Raw genomic sequence first — 22,240 nt, 5'->3', positions numbered from 1 at the left:
TTAGGAATTCCGCGGGCCGCCCCAGGAAATAGCGAGAATGGATGCCGCTTTTCTGGACTGTTTGGGTGTCGGGTTGGCCCAGGATGATGCAACTCGTCACAGCCGCTCTCGTCGGTTCGAGAAGGGCGCCTCATGTACTTAAGGGGCCCGCCTCGTCAGGGGTGTAAGTGTGTTAGTGAGGCGGGATGATAAGTGCGACGCTTGCTCGTGCTTCTAGCGCGGTGTCGCCTCTAAGCGCAAGGCTCTGAACTGGCGCGCATTCGTCTCGCCGTCACAGGATAACTGTGAAATTTGAGCGGTGACCGTAACATTATATGGCGGAGAAATGAAGGTAAAGGTGTTATGCAAGCCCCTTAAGTGCTTTCAAGAATCTGTACTGATTGTTTTATGCCTAAAAATTACTCTGAAAACACGCGTTTTAGGCATTTTAACGCTTCGAAAAATACAGTTTAAAAACTTAATCCGAAATTAAAAGTAGTTTTCGGGCCTCAGCGAACTCTTAAATGCTATTCGTAAATAGGTCCCACTCGGTTATCTTGAGTAGTTTTGAAATCGCGTTGTTTTTCCTGAAGCTCTGCACACCGTATGTGTGCCCAGGTAGGCGGGCCCCTTAAGCAGCGACGCCGGCCTTCGCGACAGTCCAAGCGGATCCAGAGCGAAGGGAAGCGCGACATCAGCGAAGAGGGCGAGAGACCCCCTCCCCCCGCCGAGAGTGGCGCGATGGGGAGTTCGACTGGATCGTGAGAGTGCGGTGACTGAGTGGCGCGAGACTAAGTGTGTGGGAAGGTGCGAGATAAAGGGCGAATCATTTTGGAGCCTAGCTCCAGTGAGGATGGCAGACAGTGGAACTTGACAGACTTTGAGTGACCAGAGAAATTTTTTTTTGAGTACTAGTGACTTGTGATCGGACTTTTATGTAATGTAAATATTAATAATTATTAAAACTGTAATAAAACCTAATTGGGCTATCTATTACGAACCCAGTTCTACCCACATTATTAATTGTAACAATATCAAATAAACTGGAATTTTATAACAGTGTTCAACAGGAATAAATAATAGGCCTACTGTTTGACTTAATGGATTTCACATGGTGTTTGAACCTAGCAAACATGCATTTTATAGTGTGAAATATGACGACTACATTGATTGAATCTGCAGCAGAGGCATCCCTAACCTTCATATTGTGTCTGGCTGCGCACTCGTCGTGAAGTTTTCTTAAATACCAGCGATGGATATCGACCGATTCTTATTTTTTCTACAGGGCCATTATTAGCTACGATTTGCCAAAATAGCTGTATCAACTCATGTAAACAATGGTATGCATTCGTTGTTTTCAAATAGTTTTCCAACAGACACACAGTTTTGTTATAATTAAGTATTTATTTTTATTGTTGACCATTTAATTTATTATATTTAAATACATACAAGTAATGAAATATCAAACTTTTTTGCATTGAAACTCAAATATACAAAATTCTGGAGGATATTTTGTTACCATGGCACACATTTTGTCAGTCCTACTAACAAATAAACCATTTAATGTACCTATACGTTATTTCTTGTGCAGGTGTTTACACGAGCGACAGCCCACCGAATAGGTTCCCTCGGCAGTCCACGAATCACAGCCCCATTATTTTTGCGCCTCGTTTCTCATTGGCTGTGGTTTAATAGGCTGCAGAATAAAGTGTTTATATATTATCTGGGATACTAGGATGTTAAACATGACACACAGTTTAAAGAAGAATAAATCATGATTGGAAAGAGAGTGGTGCAGGGAAGGAGTGGTGTATTGGTGTATGCAGCTGCTGCACGGCTCAATGCTTGAGGAAGTCCTCGACCACAGGGTCGCGGGTCTTCTTGCGCAGGCCGCACAGTATCTTGCAGAACTGCGTGTAGTCGATGCTGCCGGCGCCCGTCCTCTTGTCTACCTGCAGCGGAGCATCTTCCAAGGCGATCTCCACCTGCAGAACATCACAGCTCTGACACATCTGCAAGCCTCTTCGTGGTCACAATCGAGCTTAATAAACATCAACACCGAATAGTTATCTATAATCACGTGGAATATATTTGGACGGAGAATAATCGACACACTTCCATACCTCTGACACAATAAATGTTCCTCAATTTTATACTGTTGAGAGCTGTACACAATTATGACCTACGAAACATTTCTTTCCAACAACATTTTTACAATAACTTCTAACAAATTACTTATTAATTAAAATTCACATACATGAAGAGAACATAATAGCATAATTATAAACTATAAAGCATAGAGTTAGGTATTTTCAGGAAATGGCATGCTGTGACATATTTGAAGTCACACCATCGCCATATTGTAACACCCAAAACATTTCGGAAATGATTCTTGTTAACGTCAGATGATGGGAAGTCAGTATGAGTTAGAACCTCCATCGTTTAAAACAGTTACTTTAATAAAAATAGTCATTTAAACTTTTTCCACAATGCAAATACTACATTTCAGCCAATATTTTGGGTGTCTAACCAATATGGCCCTTCAATTATTAGCTGAAGATCAAAAACAGCTTTAAACACTTACGATGTAGGTACCTAATAATGCAGACGTGGCCACACCCTGATAGAAAGTATGTGTTTAAGAGTAAAATTAATTGATCGTAGGTACATACATATTTTTATTATAAGTTATAAACTGTATTTTACTCTTCCTCCCTGCGTTTATACATCACAATTTTTTTATTACAAAAACTTAATAGTACTGAGCTGGTCCATAATTTCAGTTTAACTTTATAAACCTGACCAAGAAAGAACATTTAACCACATCCTTGTCGATCATGCTAACCACAAACATGCTCAGAATATTTGGTAATTTTCTTTATTCAAATGTTGACTGGTACAAGTTACTGACACAATTATTAATATACAAACCAAAAATATACCTATTTTAAATAATACACATGCCTTCCTACAAGATAAATATATTACTTGTTTACGTGTATATTGAAGGTAACATCTTTCTGGAAGCATGTAAAGTGAAAAGCAAAGCTTTGTAATACCCCAAGTGTCTTAAAGAATAATTAAGTAATTAGATAAAAAGATTTGGAAACTCTGAATACTGGGGCCCAGAATTAATAGCTATAAAAGTCAATATCAGAGGCGACACTAGGAGTAAACAAAGAAAATTTAGAGACTCCCTACGAACACTTGGGAGAAAAAGGATCGTTATTATATATTAAATAAATAAAAACAACTGTTACGTCTATAGACTTCCTTATTTTATTAATCATTGTTCTTTCTTTTTTTTATAGATTAAATTTTCCTTAGTAACATCTGTTTTTCATTGATAAGTGATCTTACTTAAATTCCTCACAATTACACTTATTATATAATATTCTTTGAACTTATTTACTATCGGGCCGGCCCTGAATGTTTAGCAAAAATAACAATATTTAAAAAACATGAATGAAATTAACATCGCTAACTTTACAGGTTGTACATATAGTCCTTGCAAAACATTATATAAATTTCGTCTCCTCGAACTGCTTTTACTGTCCGCTGTCTTAACTGGGTTACACTATTTTTTGAGTTCGTGAATAAAATGATAGAATTATGCGGGTATCACCCGGGGCTGTAGTTAGACGGTGATCGAGGTAGTAGGCCTAAAGATGGTGGATTCTGCTCAGGAACCGATTCCAGAGGTTCTGGATGAGGAATTTGGCTGCCCCAAACTTGGAACCCTGTCTGAAACAGAAGTCCAAATTCCAAAGAATTAGACCTGTTTCCAGACAGTATACCTAAATGGCGCAAAAGGCCAATAGAGGGAAATTAAAGGGGGGGATGATGTCAAGACTTACCAAAACAGGGTGTTGGTCCTGGCGCTCAGGAGAGGGCGTCTCGTCTCATAAAAACCCGAACCACGATGTGCGGTAGACACGGAAGTCATCATGATTAATTAAAAAAAGAATATATACAAAAATACTAAGTTTCTCTACTTTTAACTAAACTACTGACTGGTTGCTCTTAATTTTAGATAGGGACTTCATCCCTCTAGTCTGAGAAGACTACATAGTATACGATTCGATGTCGATGAATCGCCGAAGACCGCAGATACAAACGGTACCAGTCAGTCAGGAGGCGCGCACCGAAGTAACTTCAGCGCGGGATATCGTCAGTACATCATAAGCGCGGGGTCTCTAGAGAATGGGAGGGGGGTAGGCTCTGAGCTGAAAATTACCGAGCCCACCCGAAGGTGTCCGGCATAAAAAAAATTAGATCTTACTGGAGTGACTGCGCGACTGAGGCGCTATTTTTTGGTGGCGAGAAGAAGTACTAATAAATCGACTAGTGACCGACGAGAGTGTCAAGCTAGGGGGGTAATGGAGTAACCAGAGGTGCCCCCTAGCGGCCTGAGACATAAGGGGGAGAAAGGTTTTCGTTTCCTCCGCGCGAGCGCGGTAGTGTCGGCGCTGCCGACGCACACAAGTGGCGTTAGTGACCACAGCCGTCGCTAGATGTCGTTAACGTCCACAATCGTCTCTGCGGCTGTCAAGCCTGAGATGGCCTTGAATTCGGTTAAAGTCCCCGTGCGGTCGTCGCTCCTTGCTTCACTTCTGAGAAGAATGGGTGGGGGAGCAGGGGGGGGATGGCTTCAAAAAACGCATGGTCTGTGGGACGCAAGGCCCACGGGATCCTCCTGTCGTGTCATGCTGCTAGTGAACCTTATACCGATTCGTGACAGAGTTAGCAGGGCTCAGCACTGCTTCACAAGCTGCTGTAGGCAAAAGTAGACACGCGAAGAAATAAAGTTACCGGACCCCGACCTGCCTGGAGGCGGGAGAAATATTAGCCAGAATGCTAAGCTAGCATGAGGCTGGGAAAGAAAATCAGCTCGCCTCTGGGAACAGAGGCTGAGGGCCTGACCATAAAGAAAATAAGATGAAAAAAAAATTTAAAAAAAAATTTAAGATTACAAAATTTTAAATAAAAAGTGCCTAAATCCCTAATACACGGCACAGCTTACACAAGATATTTAAAGAGCCTAAATTAATAAAATAGGTTTTAAATGAAACAGGCTTTCAGTTTCTCAGTGAAATATCATAACTTATAATAAAAAAAATTGAAATTCGAACATATTAACTATTGCATTATTTCTGTAAAATTAAAAAAAATGCAGCTTTGCTTTAGCAGCCGTTTGGTGTTAAGAAGTTAAAAATCGTTTCTCAAGTTTGTCTACGATACCAGAAATTAAACGAGATAGGGTATAAAGACATGTAAAATTTTCGCTTTAGAGTCAGAGTAACTAAAAATAAAAACAATTTTTTTTCGAAGAAATTTAAAGGCTATAAAATAATTTATGAGTTAAAAAATTAAAAACCCTTGAATAATATTGAAAGATTTTTAGGCATCTCAGCGCACAATAATTCCGAAATCTAAATTGACCCATTTATTCCAACATTTTTAAACAGACAGATGACATGATAAAGAAAATTAATTTCAGTTTTCCTTCGGAGGAACCCCAATGAGTTTTGGTAAGCATTGTGATGATTACATCCATGCATAATGCTCTTGAACCCAGTAAGCAAACGAAACGAAAGGGATCAAAACTTAAAGGAGGCAAAAATTACAATCAAAACTTAAAGGGCTTAAGAAAATCTAAGTTTGGATGGTGCTTCTTACTCATACCTATTGGCACCGTACATACACGGGTCTGAAACCCGCACTGGTGGCGCTGCGTAGCGACTCACTCACTAACAACTGGCATGACTGTCGCGACCCACACGGAGTGCGCGCACACATTCTTTCTATAATTTGTGTGATTTTGAAAACTACACGCGGTTTCCTATTGATTCAATATAATATTATCATTGCTGAGAATAGTTTATTGAAAGAGAAAAACGGGTGTATTATTGATCATGTGAATAATGTCCAGAAAGTAAAGACAGGCGACTTTTCTGTTTTTAAAGCAGTAGTGATTCGAAAACTGTATTTTACTCTTCCACCCTACCAAGTAACTCTTAAGTTAATTACCTAATTTATCTCCCTCCGTCACTCTTTTTATTTAAATGTTTATTTCTTGGTTTTCGTACATTTATGGAAAAATAAATCTAATAACTAGAAAATTTCCACAGCAGGCAGGGCTTGGACACTTCTGTAAACTCTTTACTTAATTAACAATAATATTATTATTTCGAAAACTGATGTCCCATAACATGGGAAAAACCATGTTTGACTAAGACTGTAAAATTAAAGTATTCTAAGATAAAGTGAATAAGTGACATACTCCCTGAGACAGATCATTAATATTATGTACGTACCCACTTCTACTTAGGAATTAGAAGTCATTGCATCTGAAGCCACAATCAGATATCAAGAAAAAAAGGGGGTTGTCTGTAAAGTTGAATTAATAATAATAAATAAACGGGCCTTCTCTCTCAAAGCGTTTATTTCTTATTATAAACCGATTTGACTTTGAATGACTCGAAAGTAATTAGACTCGTTCTAATGTGTTTATTAATTTGTGGGCGCCAACAACTTTTAAGAAGTTGTAAAACTGAGTAAACATTAAAATATTTGGCTATTTAGACTTGATTATGAATGACACAATGTTCGCAACGTGATCGGGAAATAACCGTTATCAGTTTTCAGTGACATTCCATAATTATCAACAGATATTCATAATTTGTTAATACCAGTAAAATAGTATCAAACTCTTTGAACCTGTTTTATTGCAACTCTTCACTCAGCTAATGTTTGCTATACATAATTTATTCAAATTTATTTATTGTCCTGACTATTCAGTAGGTAGAGCTGGGTATTTCGTGGGAAAATTCGTAAGTTCATTAGATTAGTTGACATACAAACTTTTTAACTTTAACTCAAGTTGTCACTAGACTTAAACAGTATGGTATTGGTTTAAAGAGTATTGAAAACGGATTTCTCGTGAGGTTACTATTCCGGTGTGTTAGTTTTTGCAAAGCTGGTAAGTTTTGTAAAATTCCTTTACAAATATCTGACCGACCTGTTAGTATAGTTCAGTAGTAACGAACTATGCATTACGATGTCTGTCTTCGATGTACGGGAACTCAGCAACGAAGATTCCACATCTTCATCCTTGAAATGCCCTTCCGCTGTTTCATGTCTTCGTCCTGGGAACGCCTATCGTCCATTCCAAGCCTTCGTCCTGGGAACAACCTCTCGTTGTTCGTCTTCGTCCTGGGAACGCCTCTTGTTATTTGTCTTTGTCCTGGGAACGCCTCTCGCTGTTTCCGGATGATCTCGTACAGTCAATTATTCAGAATATTTCATTCTTCATCCTGGGAACGCCTCAATATTACTTCCAATCTTCGTAGTCGGGTTTCATAGTCTTCATCCTGGGAACGCCTAGATGTTTCTTATAATCTTTTTACAAATAATAATTCTTCTTTAATTCAATAAATGTCTCCAAATTTTCTATATTATTAAGGTCTACTATTATTTCTTGCCATTCTTCAACGTATTCTAACAGTCTTAATTCGAATTTCTGCAGTAATAACATGTCTTGTCTAGCTTATCCGAAGGTTCCTATATCAATTCCCCTTTTCGTTTTCTCACTTAAAATTCCAAACAAACTTTTATTTTCCAGCAATAGTTTTTGTTATACCTTTTCGACCAATACCAGATTGTTTTACAAACTCTTAGTCATATAATATTACACATGAACTTTGAAAATACCCTCCTTACTGGTTAAAAAAACATCTCGTTCCTTGAGCAAAGAAGTTTTACGTTAAAAGATATAAATACAAAATTACTGACTTATGGTTCATAGAGAAATAAAGAAATGTGCTCAGAAGTGAAATTATAAAATATGATACATTAATTTAGTTCCTCCATCTTGTATATAAAGTTGACAAGTTCAACCTTTATAGAATGCCCCTCCGAAGAATGTCTACACTGTGTATGGTGACACTATACACTGGAGGTATTCTTCCAATAACATTAATACATTATGGACAATTTTTACTCTTTAACACATATCATAGTTAAATATATACAATAATTACATACAAACAACACTCAAATAACGAAACAACAAAACAATTCTCCATTTAATATGTACATGTTTTCTATTTTAAATATAGTTAAACAATTGTATCATATTTTTGTTTTGTTTTGTACTCAGTACATACATTAACCTTTCACGTTATAGAAATATTGTGCATTCATATCATCAGTGCGTGTGTAAATAAAACAAATTTTCAAATAAACGACTACTTTGCCCCTCCAAACTTTAATTAATGGGATGCTTGTCAATCAAGATGAAAATTTAACTCTTTATCATGTTAGGGTCTTTATAAATTCTTAATTGTGTTACATTGTAGTGACCTATTATTTTCCCTGTGTCAATATCTGCTAATTCGTAACAATTTTCTCTTATAACCTTAGTTATGCGATACGGACCTTCATATAATAAGAAAAGTTTCTTTGTAACCAATTCCCAAAATTGACTACTGTAATTAGTTCTCTTTAGTAAGTCGCTGCAAGATAAATTAATTTTGTTTGCAGTTTTCAGTCCTCTTCTGCGCGCGTCGGTGGCAGCTATTAAACGAGCTTTTACCTAATTTTGAGTTTCTTTCCGTGTTTCTTCCTCCGTAATTTCATTTTTAGGTTGGTATGATTTGTTTAATCCGGGTTTGTCAGAAAAAGTTTCCCTATGTAAGGATAAGACTTCAAATGAACGTCCTTTTAATTTTTCGTCATTTAATGCGATACCTAATGTAGCATTCTTCAAATCTGCTTCTGAAGCTATTGAATCATTAATGTTAATACAACATATTTGTTCTTCCCTTCTTTCCTTCTTTAACGTGCATAAACCATGATCAGTAAATTTCCAATTTTCCGCATTGGTTGATGACAATCCGTCGTCATTAGTAGTAACTAGACATCTTCCAAAATCTAATATAACGTTGAATTTAGTTAGAAAATCAGTACCTAGAATAATGAATTTCGCCAATCCTTTCACAATTAGTACTGGTACTAACTTAGTTGTTCCAAGTCCATTCACTTCTAGTAATGTCTGTTTGTTGATGATCGGGCTAAATTTAGTCATCACACCTATGATCTTTAAGTTCGGCACTGGCAGAATAGGTAATTTTACTCCTGTACTTTCAATCATTTCGACACAGTCAGAACTGATGCAAGAAATTTCAGCCCCGCTGTCTAATAATACCGGAACTTTTACTCCGTTTATCATTAAAGTGATTTCAGGACATAAAGCTTCTTTTTCGTTAATCGCGGTTTCTTCACTCGTTTCATCGCTTAAAAATTCCCTGTCGTTGTTATTTAACATTATTGTGTGTAATTGTTTAGTATTCCTTCCCATTGACATGTTCACCGTTTTCCCGCTATAGTTATTTTTGACTCCATTCTCTAGTTTTGGGTTAGACGTTCGGAGTCTATCCCCTCTAACCCCACTTAGTTTAACGGTTGTGTATGTTGGTTAGCCTCTTGTGAATGCCAAGTCGCGTTTGAATTAAAATCACGGTTGTTAAAACCCATTACATTACTTCCTCCTTGTACGTTCTGATGTGTTGAATTTTCAAACATAAGTTTCGGGTTTGGTATCCACTCTGGTGTTTTACCTACATTACATGCGAATTGATCCCTTGGTTTGTTTCCTTGTGTCGTAAATCTGGTATTTGTCGGTTCCTGTGGCGTATTTTCAACTGTATGCACATCTTGTGTCATCTGTGCAGAGTTTGCAGTGTCTCCGAACAACTGAACTAGACGTAAGGTTACGTGAATCGAGACATTACTAGTAAGAAATACCTTTACTTAAAATTTTTGGCTCTCTAGGAATATATGTTCGCATACAGATAACTATCACTGATATAGTATATATGTTATTGAGACTATTTGATCACCTAAATAGGTGTCATTTATGTATGCTTGTTCTTTTAAGTCAAGATAATAATAAAAAAAACTTATATTTTGGAAGGTATAACTAGTTACGTCAAATTCCCAACTTTTGGCATTACTTTTAAAATATACATTTCACAAATCAAATTCATAAATGAATATTTTGTTTATGATTCACTCTACACTTTCTTATTACACATTTTAGACACTTACATGTCTTGTAAGCGAAAACAAATTAGCCAGGAACAAATGAGTGTAATAACTTGGATAAAACAATATTAATAAGAGGAATCATAATCAATTGTTTATTTCTGTAGAAATATATATATAAAATTAGGCGGCCAATTTCAATAAATAAATATACCACGTTCTACAGAGATAATAAAGTTTCGCCACAACGTGGGGCCACGAAACAGGATAACCAGACGGCAAGGATAGGTAAAGATAATGTCTATGGATGATACCACTTATTTCTTGAGACAAACATAATAACGGAGAAAACGGGAGAGAAGGGCCCACCCCTCAGGAAACTATCAAGACAAACGACATGGCAGACAAGAACACTATCGCAAACATGGAGGTTAGTGAAGGGATTGTCATAGAACCACAGGTCGAAAGAGTGCAAACTGACACGGAACATGTAAATATTTCTAGGCCCACAGATAATACACAGAGTAATGTTACTAGCACACTTAATGCAGACGACTGGACACGAATCGCACAATTATTAACTACACAGTTGGAAGAGATGTCACGTAGACAGTCGGAAGAGTCGCGTAGACAGTCGGAAGAGTCACGTAGACAGTCGGAAGAGTTAACGCGTAAGCTAGCTGATAAAATTGATAAAGTCAATGATAGAATGACAGAAGTCGTACAACATTTCGCTTCGCAAATACACGAAACCCGTAATGAAGTACGGACTTTTAACGAGTCGGTAAAGATTAAATTCACAACGGTAGATGAACAGATATCCGACATAAATCAACGCCTAGTCAACACCGAGGCAACGTGTCAAGAACCTGCAAAACGTACTGCAGAGGAACAGATTTCGCAGTATGTTCGTACTACGGAAAATGAGTTCGCAGAAGTTCGTACGGAATTACATCAACACAAAACAGATACATCAGACGAAATTCAAATAGTAACTCACCGAATCGCGCAATTAGAGAATCGAGTTCAAGGAATTTCATTACAACGCGCAGACCTACCAACTGCGAGTTCAGACACTACAATTCCATTAGAAACACGTGCTACATTTTCATCTATACCTGTGCACAGTAATATCACGGGCAATGAAACGCAAGGGAAAACAGTGCATACAGTTGACGGACAACCTATTGTGATGATTGATCCTACATCAGTTTTGAACCATCCTTCACGTCATTGGGTGGAGGATAAGCCCACATTCTCGGCTAAATCTCATGAAAATCTACGAAAATTTTTGAAAACGTTCGAAGAGTATGCATCCCATTTTAACCTTACCGAAAGTGAAAAATTAAAATGTTTAGGTAGCAGTTTGAAGAGCACAGCTTACTATTTGTGGGAAATGCATCATCATGTCATAACATCTTACGAACAGTTTAAGAAATTATTTCTAAATCAATATTGCAGTTTGAAACTACAGGGAAATCTATGTGCGATGTTACACGGGGAAAAGTTTGATCCAAAGAGAAATAGATTGTTAGAGGGACACTTGAGTGATATGTTCGAACGAACGAGATATTTAGATGTAGAGATGGACGACGGGGAATTTGTAGCAATGGTTTAAGGACAATTACCAATGAGATGCCAGCTTCCTTTGTCCGGACAAAATTTCGAGAATATTTCGGATTTTAGAGAACAATTGTTAGCTTACGAACGTTTAGATCGTCAGAGTCGAACGAACAACATCGATCGCGAGGAGAACCAACGACCTATATATATCAAACCTAACCCTGTATACCAGCCTTGGAATCAGCGTCGCAATGAGGGCGATAAACAAAATAACACTCGTCACACACCTCAAGTTAATACATTAGTATGGCGTAATAACAAGCCCAAACGTAATCAGAATGAGTGGTATAATAACCATAAACATTATCACCGACAGCGAGAACGGTATTCAAAAGATTCTGGAAAACAACAGGATGATTCTTGGTACACTACACCCGAAAAAAAAATCAATATCGTCAAGGTCATGATAGACCACAATCAACACCACAAAGGAATTGGAGCGGTGAATGTTCGTACAATACTCCACCAACATCGCCGACTAAACATTCTAGATCACCTCGACAGCGAGAAAATAAACATGCACATAGGAACGAAGCAGGTACTCCACATCGCCATGCTACTGATATACAGACATCTATTACCGCACTACGCCTACGCGAGGTTGCGTGCAAACTCAGTTAATGTTAGATGTGATAATACCGCACTTAAACACAGTGAGAAGGAAACCATTATTGTATTCTAGCTAAGCAGAAAATACATTTCAAAACCCAGATTGACTAGCACTTGGCCCGCGGGCTGTACTTTGCCCATGCATGGTGTAGACAATGCGAAGAATGCTCGGCTTAAAAGGACCACAAAACAGGAATCATGGGAAAATAAGGGCCTTTCCACGTAGGGGCCCCATTTGAGAGTAAAGCCATTGATATCGCTGGACCATTTCCCGAGACTAAAGATGGTAACAGGTCATTGGTATCAATGGAGTACTTCAGTAAGTGGCCAGGGGCTTATGCATTTCCTAACCAAGAAGCCACTACCATTGCGGATGCAATAGTCAACAACTACATTTGCAGATTTGGGGTACCAATGGAGCTCCACTCAGACCAAGGCCGCAATTTCGAGTCGACAATATTTCAGGGGGTGTGTCGGTTACTGGGAATAAATAAAACCATGAATACAGCCCTACTTCCTCAGTCCGAGGGCATGGTGGAGAGGTTCAACAGAACTCTGGAGGAACACCTTGCCAAAGTTGTGGCCGAGCATCAAAATGATTGGGATCAACACATCCAGTTGTTCCTAATGGCATATAGATCTGCTATCAATAACTCCATTGGGCAGACCCCTGCGAGTATTGTGTTTGTACAGGAGTTGAGTCTGCCCTGTGATGTCAGGTTCTGTCGTCCGCGCAAGGAGCCGACCAGCACCACTGATAATGTAAATCGTCCAGAGGAGCGAATGTCACTTATACATGAGAAGGCCCGCAAATATCTTCGATTAGCGACGAATCGAATGAAGATAAGGTACGACCAGAAGGTTAACTTAACCAGATTTCAGGAGGGCGATTAGTTGTGGCTGTAAAACCCGCAACGAAGGAAGGGAAGGTGCCCTAAGCTTCAAGCAGCATGGAAAGGCCCATAAGAAGTCTTGAAGTGGCTAAATGATGTCTACCGGATCGAGAGAGGAAAGAGGGGATATATGAAAGTGGTACATTTGGACCGGTTGAGGGAATATGCTGGAAGGGATTCATTACCTGTTACCTGTTACCTGTTCGGAGTTGGCTGGCGGCCCTGCCAGGCCACTGGCATCATGCGCATGTCTCGTGTGCCGCGCACTGTTGCCACGCGCGCCTGGCCGGATTACAAGGGTCGTCGCTACCCCCTCCCCACCCGCTCCCCATGCATCGTGCTGCTTTGGCGTCGTCATCTATTTCTGAGTGGTCTTGAGAATCTTACAGGCCGCCGCGTGGAGTAGCGTGAATTGACGCTGCTTTTCTGGACTGTTCGGGCGTTGGGTCGGCCCGGGATTATGCGACTCGTCATCAGTCACTCTCGTTGGTTCGATAAGGGCACACCTGTATACTTAAGCCGCGACGCCGGCCTCCACGGGAGTTCCAAGAAACCCCTCGACCTTTCCGAGCGGATTCCGAGCTCAGGGAAGTGTGACATCAGCGAAGAGGGTGAGAGGCCCCTCGAGAGTGGCGCGACGCGGAGTGACGAGATCGAGAGAGTGCGACTGAGTGGCGCGAAACTGTGTGTGGACAGGCGCGAGGTAAGGGGCGAACCACTGTTGAGCCTAGCTCCAGTGAGGAGTGCAAACTGCGGAACTTGACAGACATTGAGTGAGTGGAGAATAATCATATTTAAGTGCCATTGATTTGTGATCGGACATTTTTAAGTACAATTATTTATAATTAATGTAAATATTAGTAATTAATAAAACACTTAATTTTAAAACTTATTTGGACTATCCCTTACGAACCTTACGAACCCAGTTCTCCCCACATTATAAATCGCAACAGTATACAAGAGAAGTATGATAATGAGCTCGCAGCATGATTTAAACCACAAGTGTTCTTGTTCATTCACTATCTGTGATGCGTAAATACACGTGAGGGTATTAAGATAAAGTTATTTGCTATGGCTTCATTGTAGTGGAAGTTCTGGGATTTATTCTAAGTTTCCAGCGTTTTCTATCGGAACATTTCGATATCGATTCCGACATATAGCTCTTTGGCCGACCGGCAACACACGGTTCCGAACGATTGTAATCGAAAGGTACTGAAATTGCTTTTCTAAGCGCGGTATCGTTACGAGGCCTAACTATCTCGGCAAAGTTCGGGTTACGATTTCCCCCTCTACAATTTTTCTGGCAGCGAAGATGAGATTTGAAAACTGCAACATAACAACAAAAATACACTTCATATTTCTAACAAATTTATAAATAAAAACACAGAGTTTATAAGACAATATACTTTCCAGATGTTTCAATGTTGATAAAAGTATTTATAAATTTTTTAAGTAATATTAAAAGTGCTCGAGCAAGCGAAAAATGTTTATTTCTTAAATTATTTTTACGGGATATTTGAAGTGAAATGTTTAGAGTTGTTTGCACGTGGTCGGTCATTGTATTATTGAAATAATGGCTGCTCGGCGATCTCGTGTGAGTGAGAGGCAAATTAAAATGTTGCTTTATTTTATGGAGGAGCACCCCGAATTCTTGCGGAGAAAATTTCCATCGAATTCCACATCGAAAATACACACGCTGAGTTATTGTTGAAACTTTTGATATCTGAAACAGGCGAATAATTTATGAATATTTATTTTGAAAGTTGGGTTATTTTTTAATTTTCTTGCATAAAATCTTCGTTATAATATTTTTATTATAGAAAGAACGTCTTTACATTCCCACTTAGTTATTATGTATCTGGAGCACTACTTACATTATGTAATTTTTCAATTTATTTGATTGGATAGAAGTCGCTTCCATATGAAGAAATACTTTCGTGTTTTTGGGGCGTTATTCAAGTAGTTGGCCTAACAGTCACGAGATGGCAGGGCTTGAGGAAGTGCGAGGCAGTAGCGCGCAGCGGCCGGTAGGACTACTACAACACTTTATCGGAATTGAGTTTCGCGTCCACTACCGTTTCCTGAGTGGTAAAAGTAATTACTGAAGATATTTGTTCATGTATTATGGATCAATATTTTATATATAATAAATGTACAAATATCTTCAGTAATTACTGTTACCACTCAGGAAACGGTAGATGGACGCGAAACTTAATTCCGATTAAGTGTTCGCCGCAGCGCGCGCTACTGCCTCGCACTCCCGCAATCCCTGCTGTCCTCTCGTGACTGTCAGGTCAACTACTTGAATAACGCCCCAAAATCATACATATTCAATGCTACTGGGAAAACATTTCATTTTACAAAATATTAAACACAATTGACACTTACGTAAAATATCATAAAATAGATCATGCCCAAAAATGTACTATTTTCGACAATGTTTAACTATTTGTGTACACATAAATCGTGCATCTGCCATGATTTCAACTGGCTGCTAATTCCCGATCGGCAAAGGTTTTTCGACAGCAATTGTATACTCGAAACATGCCGATAGTTGGCTTCCGAGAATCGAAAGGTTTCGAGTTGATGAAAGTAACTTAGAATACCAAATTGTAGAAAGCTTCCGATAATCGTGGCATCACGATCGGGAACTCTTTTCCGAGAAACTTAGAATAAAACCCCTGTAAGTCGGCCCGCGGCTAATAGCACCAGCTCTCGACGATCCTTGCAAGTTCCATCCAACTAAAACTTGTCAATCATTTAAATAAATTAAATGACAATTTCACATGGGTAAATGTACATTCAAAAGATCATTAAAGCAGCCTTTAAGATTTAAATTAAAACTGTAAACATATTTGTAAGGAATTATTTGCAATGCATCATTTTTATCTTTAAACTAACAGACTGCCAATATAAAAAAACCTTTATATTAAAGCAGAAAACTAAAATGTAAAAATAAAAGGTATAGTTAAAAAAACTGAATTAAAAGGACGTGAACTGTGCCACACTTGAAAGGTTCTTTTACAATGACTAGACACCCTTGAAGCTACTGTGATATTTCTTTCGCATTTGCACGTGATGCACAAAGACACCAAATAGGACATGTGGGAAGAATCCTTCTCGTATGAACTTTCACTGTAATAATCATAATCTGTGGGTAACTCGTATAGACAGTTTGAGTAGACATATAGAAAACTGGTAATGCAAAGTCCGTTTGCCTAATGTGGAATACAGCCATACACTCAGACTCCTCAGTTTATGTTGGAGACTTGCATGAGCACAGGTTCTAGAAGTAGCAGTTGTGTAGCATCGTCGCCTGGTATTGTATCTAAACCTAAGACTGCGCTAGTTGTATTACAGGTAAGCGATAATGGTTTTTCTTTGCACAATTTAAATTTGGTTTTATTTTTAAATGTTTCCATTACCTAAATACCTTAAACGAGTTAAATTATATTTTCCCCCTTTGTAGTGATGTAACGAAGCTTTAAAATGTAACTTATGTTTGGACTGTGTTTACGGAAAAACAGCTGTCGAGGAGCCAGTACTGCCAGTTGCAATTCCAACGAAGTAGAGTAGTTGCTGAAACTCTGTCTTCAAGAAGATGAGTGAGTACATGGGAATATGATCTAGCTGGACACTTACTTTGGCAAACAAACTGAAGCTGAGAGTAAGCCAGTTCAAGCCACTGCAGAATTAAATGCTGGATAAATTATTTGGTACGAGTTCTTGTAAAATTTAAAACAATACATAATGCTTGTAAAAAGTTTTTCAATTGTTTTAATTCTGGTAAATTCCTTTGAATTTCCGGGATTGTATCAAGGAAAGCAAAGTATAAAGTGATTAAATATTGAAAACAAATAATTTTCCTACATTATTTAGAGTTTTTATTTTTTCAAATTTTGTAATTTTTCAGTTTTTTTTTCTTTTAGTGAAAATAACGGATTTTCAAGATCCCGTAACATATGGTAAACAACATTTCAGTCTATAAGTTTACAGTTGATTGACGCTAGTGCACTCTACCAGGTAAAAAGTGAAGCAATATGGAGGTATCAGCTCTAGCAGACGAATACAGCATGGATGAATTAAATATGTCAGCCATGAATTATCACTGGTTGCAGTAATATATGCATTAATTAACAGGTGCGTAGGAAGCAAATATTTAATTGGGGGGGGGGGGGGGGCAAAGGAGAGTATCATTATAAGTGGTGGATTTAACTAAGGGGGTGTCCGGGGGCTCTCCCCTGGTAGAAAAAAAATTTGTATTCTAAGGAGAAAAATGGTGCTATTTAAACATCTTTCGTACATAAAAATAGAATGAACTACTAGCAGAAATTTTAACTTTTTTTATAACAAATTTACTTAAGGCTCGGCATTACAAAACAGTGTTCACTATTCAGTTTTCGCCTCGTAGAATTCATTTTAAAGGCAATTTTTTGAATTTTCCCACTGTACACAGTACATAAATTACAAGCACCTTCAAATTTAGGCCCCAGATATCATCAAGTTATCTAGAGCTGTAGAAAAGGCAAAGACATATTTATAATTAAAAATATTTTTGACTAATTGCATCATAATTACATGACGGTGGTTGAAGATTCATATTGTAGTGTGAGATAATATATTTTGCCAACTATCTATAACTATAGTTACATTTTCTTATAATGTGCTAACAAACAACTGCAATACTATGACGTCGTCCGGGCCTGCGGCCCCTTTGAGCCCGATATGACACCGCCCAACCACCATCTCAGTTCAAACCTCCCGCTCGTGCGTGCGTGTGTGCGTGTGTTTCTAGCCCGGCAAGAGGGCGCTTAGATGCAGTGCGCCGCACCCCTAAATATGTTAATTAATATTGTAATCCTTTTTCTTTCCGCCCCCAAACAGTGTAACGATGGCTATGCATGTATGTGTTTTAATTAATAACTTCATGATCTCTTGTTATTTTATAAGTCCAAGCACGAACAAGGACGCTCCCTAGCGGGCGACGGAGGAACTAGCATGAAACTCATTTGAACCCTGTTTTATGTTTATAAGTAATTATTACAGACGGTCTGGACATGGAAGTAATCTAATAATTATTGTAAAATTAGTTATGTATTTTCTAAGAGTAACACGGGGCACGCTACAGCAAAGTGTAACGGTAATTGTGTTCGGCGCGAAGGGGCGCCATGTTGCCATTCGCAAGCCATGAGCTCATCCCAGTCTCTTTCTTCCGCCGGCCGAGGGCGGTCGTGTCTCTACCTTGAGGCGACCACGTGCGTGGTTCGCCTCCTCACCTAATCTGATTCGTGCCTCGGGCGTTTTACAGTTTTATCAGTGAAGGAGCGTGTAAGGACGTATACTGTGAGTAGAATAAAAACCAATTAACTGTGTTACGTGTTTTTGTGTTCGGGGGGGCCACGTGGGTTCCTAACCTGGCCAGCGGCGTGTGGGACGTCCTGATAGCCCACTGCGGATTAGAAGCGTGCCCGACGCTGAGAGCGGGCTTAGGTAGGGACATGAGCTGCGTGTAACATCTGGAGGGCTAATATCTCGCCGCACACGGGCCACGTAACGCCCTGGGTTATAGTCTTCAGCCGGGTCCTCGTGCCCACTCACGTGGTGGCGCCCATTAATTCCTTCCGATATTCACACCTCAACACCGGAACGCCCTCAAATGGCGCCCAAGAGCGTGTGGCGAGATATTCAACGTGTCGTGAATACCAGGCCCACACGATTAAGCGCGTGTTAGGCGGTTGTACACCGGAGCGCGAGAGATAACGGGACCGAGCGGCCACGTGACCAGCCGAGCACGCGTGCTTCCGAGAATTCGCAGCGAGCAGCCAGGTGGCTGCATTCCTGGCAACAACAACACACTCCAAGCGCAGTAAGTTACCGCAGTACTGATGTGGATTCGTGAGTAGTTCGTGAGAAAGTGGACGTGAGGACTGTTCGTGTGAGGAGTACCACGTGTGTAAATATGTACGCAGACGAATGTATCGGGTGTTACTTCCCCTGCCCGAGTTGGGACTTGCATGGCAGGACCGCTGCCGGATATGAGTGTGGCTACTGTACGGAATACCGCATACACGGCGTGACGAAGTGCGACGCTAGGTCGTGTCCTGGAGGTAGTAGCGAGGGATACCGCTGCCAGGAATGTGCCGGCCTGTGGCATCGTGGCTGTATAGACGAATGTGAATGGACAATACTGCGCAAGTTTTTTACCTTTACGTGCGCACGATGTACCGCCTACCTAGCCACCCAGGCGCAGTACGAGGCAGAGATGCCGGAAAGTTCTCCACGACACGCCTCAACAATTCCCGAAACGCCGACGCCAACCACGCCAACGCCGCTCACGCCGATGCCAACCTCGCCGACGCCAACCACACCGACGCCAACCACGCCGACACCGCTCACGCCGACGCCAACCACGCCGATGCCGCTCACGCCGACGCCACTTACGCCTCTCACGCCGACACCAACCACGCCGACGCCGCTCACGCCGACGCCAACGACGCCGCTCACGCCGACGCCAACGACACCGAAAAAGACGCTGCTCGACTCGCCGATGCATCACGTGTCAAAGACGCCGCCCGTTGCCGGAACGTCACCGCAGCACCAAGCCGACTCCTCACGCACGACGCCGACACCAGCACCACGAAGGTATGTCCTGACATCACCCGCACCGTCACTTGTTACGTTACCGACGCCTACCGCCCTGACTAAGACGCACGTCGTCCTGACGCCGACGCCCGTCGTCCCGGCGCCGACGCCCTCCGTGCCGACGCCGAAGCTCATCGACTTGACGTCTCCCGACACAAGTCTGATGACGCAATCACCTGCAAGACCACGTTTCGTCGACCCGACGCCACTTATCCCGACTCCGACGCTCACCGTCCCGACGCCGACAATTTCGCTCCCGTCTCCTCCTGTCCTGGAGCCGCCAACCTCGGCACTTCTCGTCGACCTGACGTCTCCCGACACTGGTCCAAACGCCTCATCGCCAGCAAGACCTCGTTTCGCCGAACTGACGCCACTCATACCGACTGTGATGACGCTTGAATCGCCGAAGCCAACCGAGCGATGCACGACGACGACCGTCTCGCCGCAGTCTGCGATGCCGTCCAGCACCCGCCTCGTGTCAAAGACACCTCCCGATGCCGGAATGATTTCGCCACCGCACCGAACCGCCGTCCCGACGCCACCCAGGTCCATTCCGGTGAAACCCGCATCGTCTCCGCCACACGACTCGCCACGGACGCCACCAGACTCGACGCCGACGCTTCGTGTCACCTTTTCGCCCCCACCTAGCTTCGACGTCATCATGACGTCGTCACCGCCAACCGAGTGCTCAGTCGCAAAAGGGACGCTTTGCGACACGATGTCCAGGGCCATGACGCCGAGACGCCTGAGCGCTGCCCCGCCGCCTGGGTTCGCTCCTCTGTGCCCGCCCAGATTTGCCCCTCTGTGCCCGCCTGGCTTCGAAGCACAGCCGGTTGTACCTGCCCGAGTGAGACAGACGCGCGCGACGCCGATGCTGACGCCGCCTACATGCCCACCGGACGCGACACCCGGAACGACCGAGACGCCACGACGCCCGATCCTGACGCCGATCGCCGCAATACCGGAACACCGGTCAAGTGCCCTGCCGCCCGAGACGCCACCAAAATGTCGCAAGTTGGCAACATTGGGACGCCGCACCATGAAGAGTCGCCTGAGCTCCCTGCATCCGCCTGTCGCGATGCAGGTTGACGCCACGACGCCTGGACGCCCGACCGTCCCACCACCGAACGTGACCATCACCCGGACTTCAACACCTGTCACCCGTCTGTCACGACGGGCCGCGAAGCGCCCGCCTGTCAACGAGGCTGAGCCGGGCCGTGCCGAGCGCCGCCCGCGCTTGCAGCCCGCCTGCCACGAGCCGCCTGACCTTGGTCGCCGCCGCCCCTGCCGGCCGGCACCCTGGCAACCGCCACACCGTCACACGCAGCAGCCGCCGCAGCCGCAGCTGACGCAGATTTGGGGCTCGGAGCAACTGGTGGGTCACCACCCACAAGGTTAGTCAGCCAGCGCCCATTCTGCCTGTGTGTATTGTCCTTAATCGTGAAAATATTGCTCGCCGCCATCATGTAAACATTGTTCGTCCGCCATCATGTAAACATTGCTCGCCCTTCCATCGTGTAAACATTGCTTGTCCATCCGTCATGTCAACATTGCCACCTGCCCGCACAAACGTAAACATCAACATTGCCACTTGGGAGTGCGCGACGTAAACAGTACAGGCAACGCCCCCCATCCATCTGTCAAACGGCACTGTCATATCGGCCTACTTTCGGAGGGGGCAATTGACGTCGTCCGGGCCTGCGGCCCCTTTGAGCCCGATATGACACCGCCCAACCACCATCTCAGTTCAAACCTCCCGCTCGTGCGTGCGTGTGTGCGTGTGTTTCTAGCCCGGCAAGAGGGCGCTTAGATGCAGTGCGCCGCACCCCTAAATATGTTAATTAATATTGTAATCCTTTTTCTTTCCGCCCCCAAACAGTGTAACGATGGCTATGCATGTATGTGTTTTAATTAATAACTTCATGATCTCTTGTTATTTTATAAGTCCAAGCACGAACAAGGACGCTCCCTAGCGGGCGACGGAGGAACTAGCATGAAACTCATTTGAACCCTGTTTTATGTTTATAAGTAATTATTACAGACAGTCTGGACATGGAAGTAATCTAATAATTATTGTAAAATTAGTTATGTATTTTCTAAGAGTAACCCGGGGCACGCTACAGCAAAGTGTAACGGTAATTGTGTTCGGCGCGAAGGGGCGCCATGTTGCCACCCGCAAGCCATGAGCTCATCCCAGTCTCTTTCTCCCGCCGGCCGAGGGCGTTCGTGTCTCTACCTTGAGGCGACCACGTGCGTGGTTCGCCTCCTCACCTAATCTGATTCGTGCCTCGGGCGTTTTACAGTTTTATCAGTGAAGGAGCGTGTAAGGACGTATACCGTGAGTAGAATAAAAACCAATTAACTGTGTTACGTGTTTTTGTGTTCGGGGGGCCACGTGGGTTCCTAACCTGGCCAGCGGCGTGTGGGACGCCCTGAGAGCCCACTGC

The 22,240-nt window shown here is 42.1% G+C and overlaps 1 protein-coding gene across 2 annotated transcripts in view; it reads right to left on the bottom strand.

Moving 5' to 3' along the window:
- Positions 1 to 1,381: 1,381 nt before the first annotated feature.
- LOC134533283 (myosin regulatory light chain, smooth muscle-like) overlaps positions 1,382 to 22,240 on the bottom strand; it is a 95,515-nt gene continuing 74,656 nt past the window's right edge. For both annotated transcript variants that reach the window (XM_063370735.1, XM_063370736.1), the window contains one exon: positions 1,382 to 1,964. In XM_063370735.1, coding sequence (XP_063226805.1) covers positions 1,818 to 1,964 — 147 coding nt within the window. In that variant the 3' untranslated portion in view covers positions 1,382 to 1,817. The remainder of the gene's footprint in view (positions 1,965 to 22,240) is intronic.

This window comes from Bacillus rossius, chromosome 6, assembly GCF_032445375.1.
Source record: "Bacillus rossius redtenbacheri isolate Brsri chromosome 6, Brsri_v3, whole genome shotgun sequence".
NCBI lineage: Eukaryota > Metazoa > Arthropoda > Insecta > Phasmatodea > Bacillidae > Bacillus > Bacillus rossius.
This window is presented reverse-complemented; position numbering and strand designations above follow the sequence as displayed.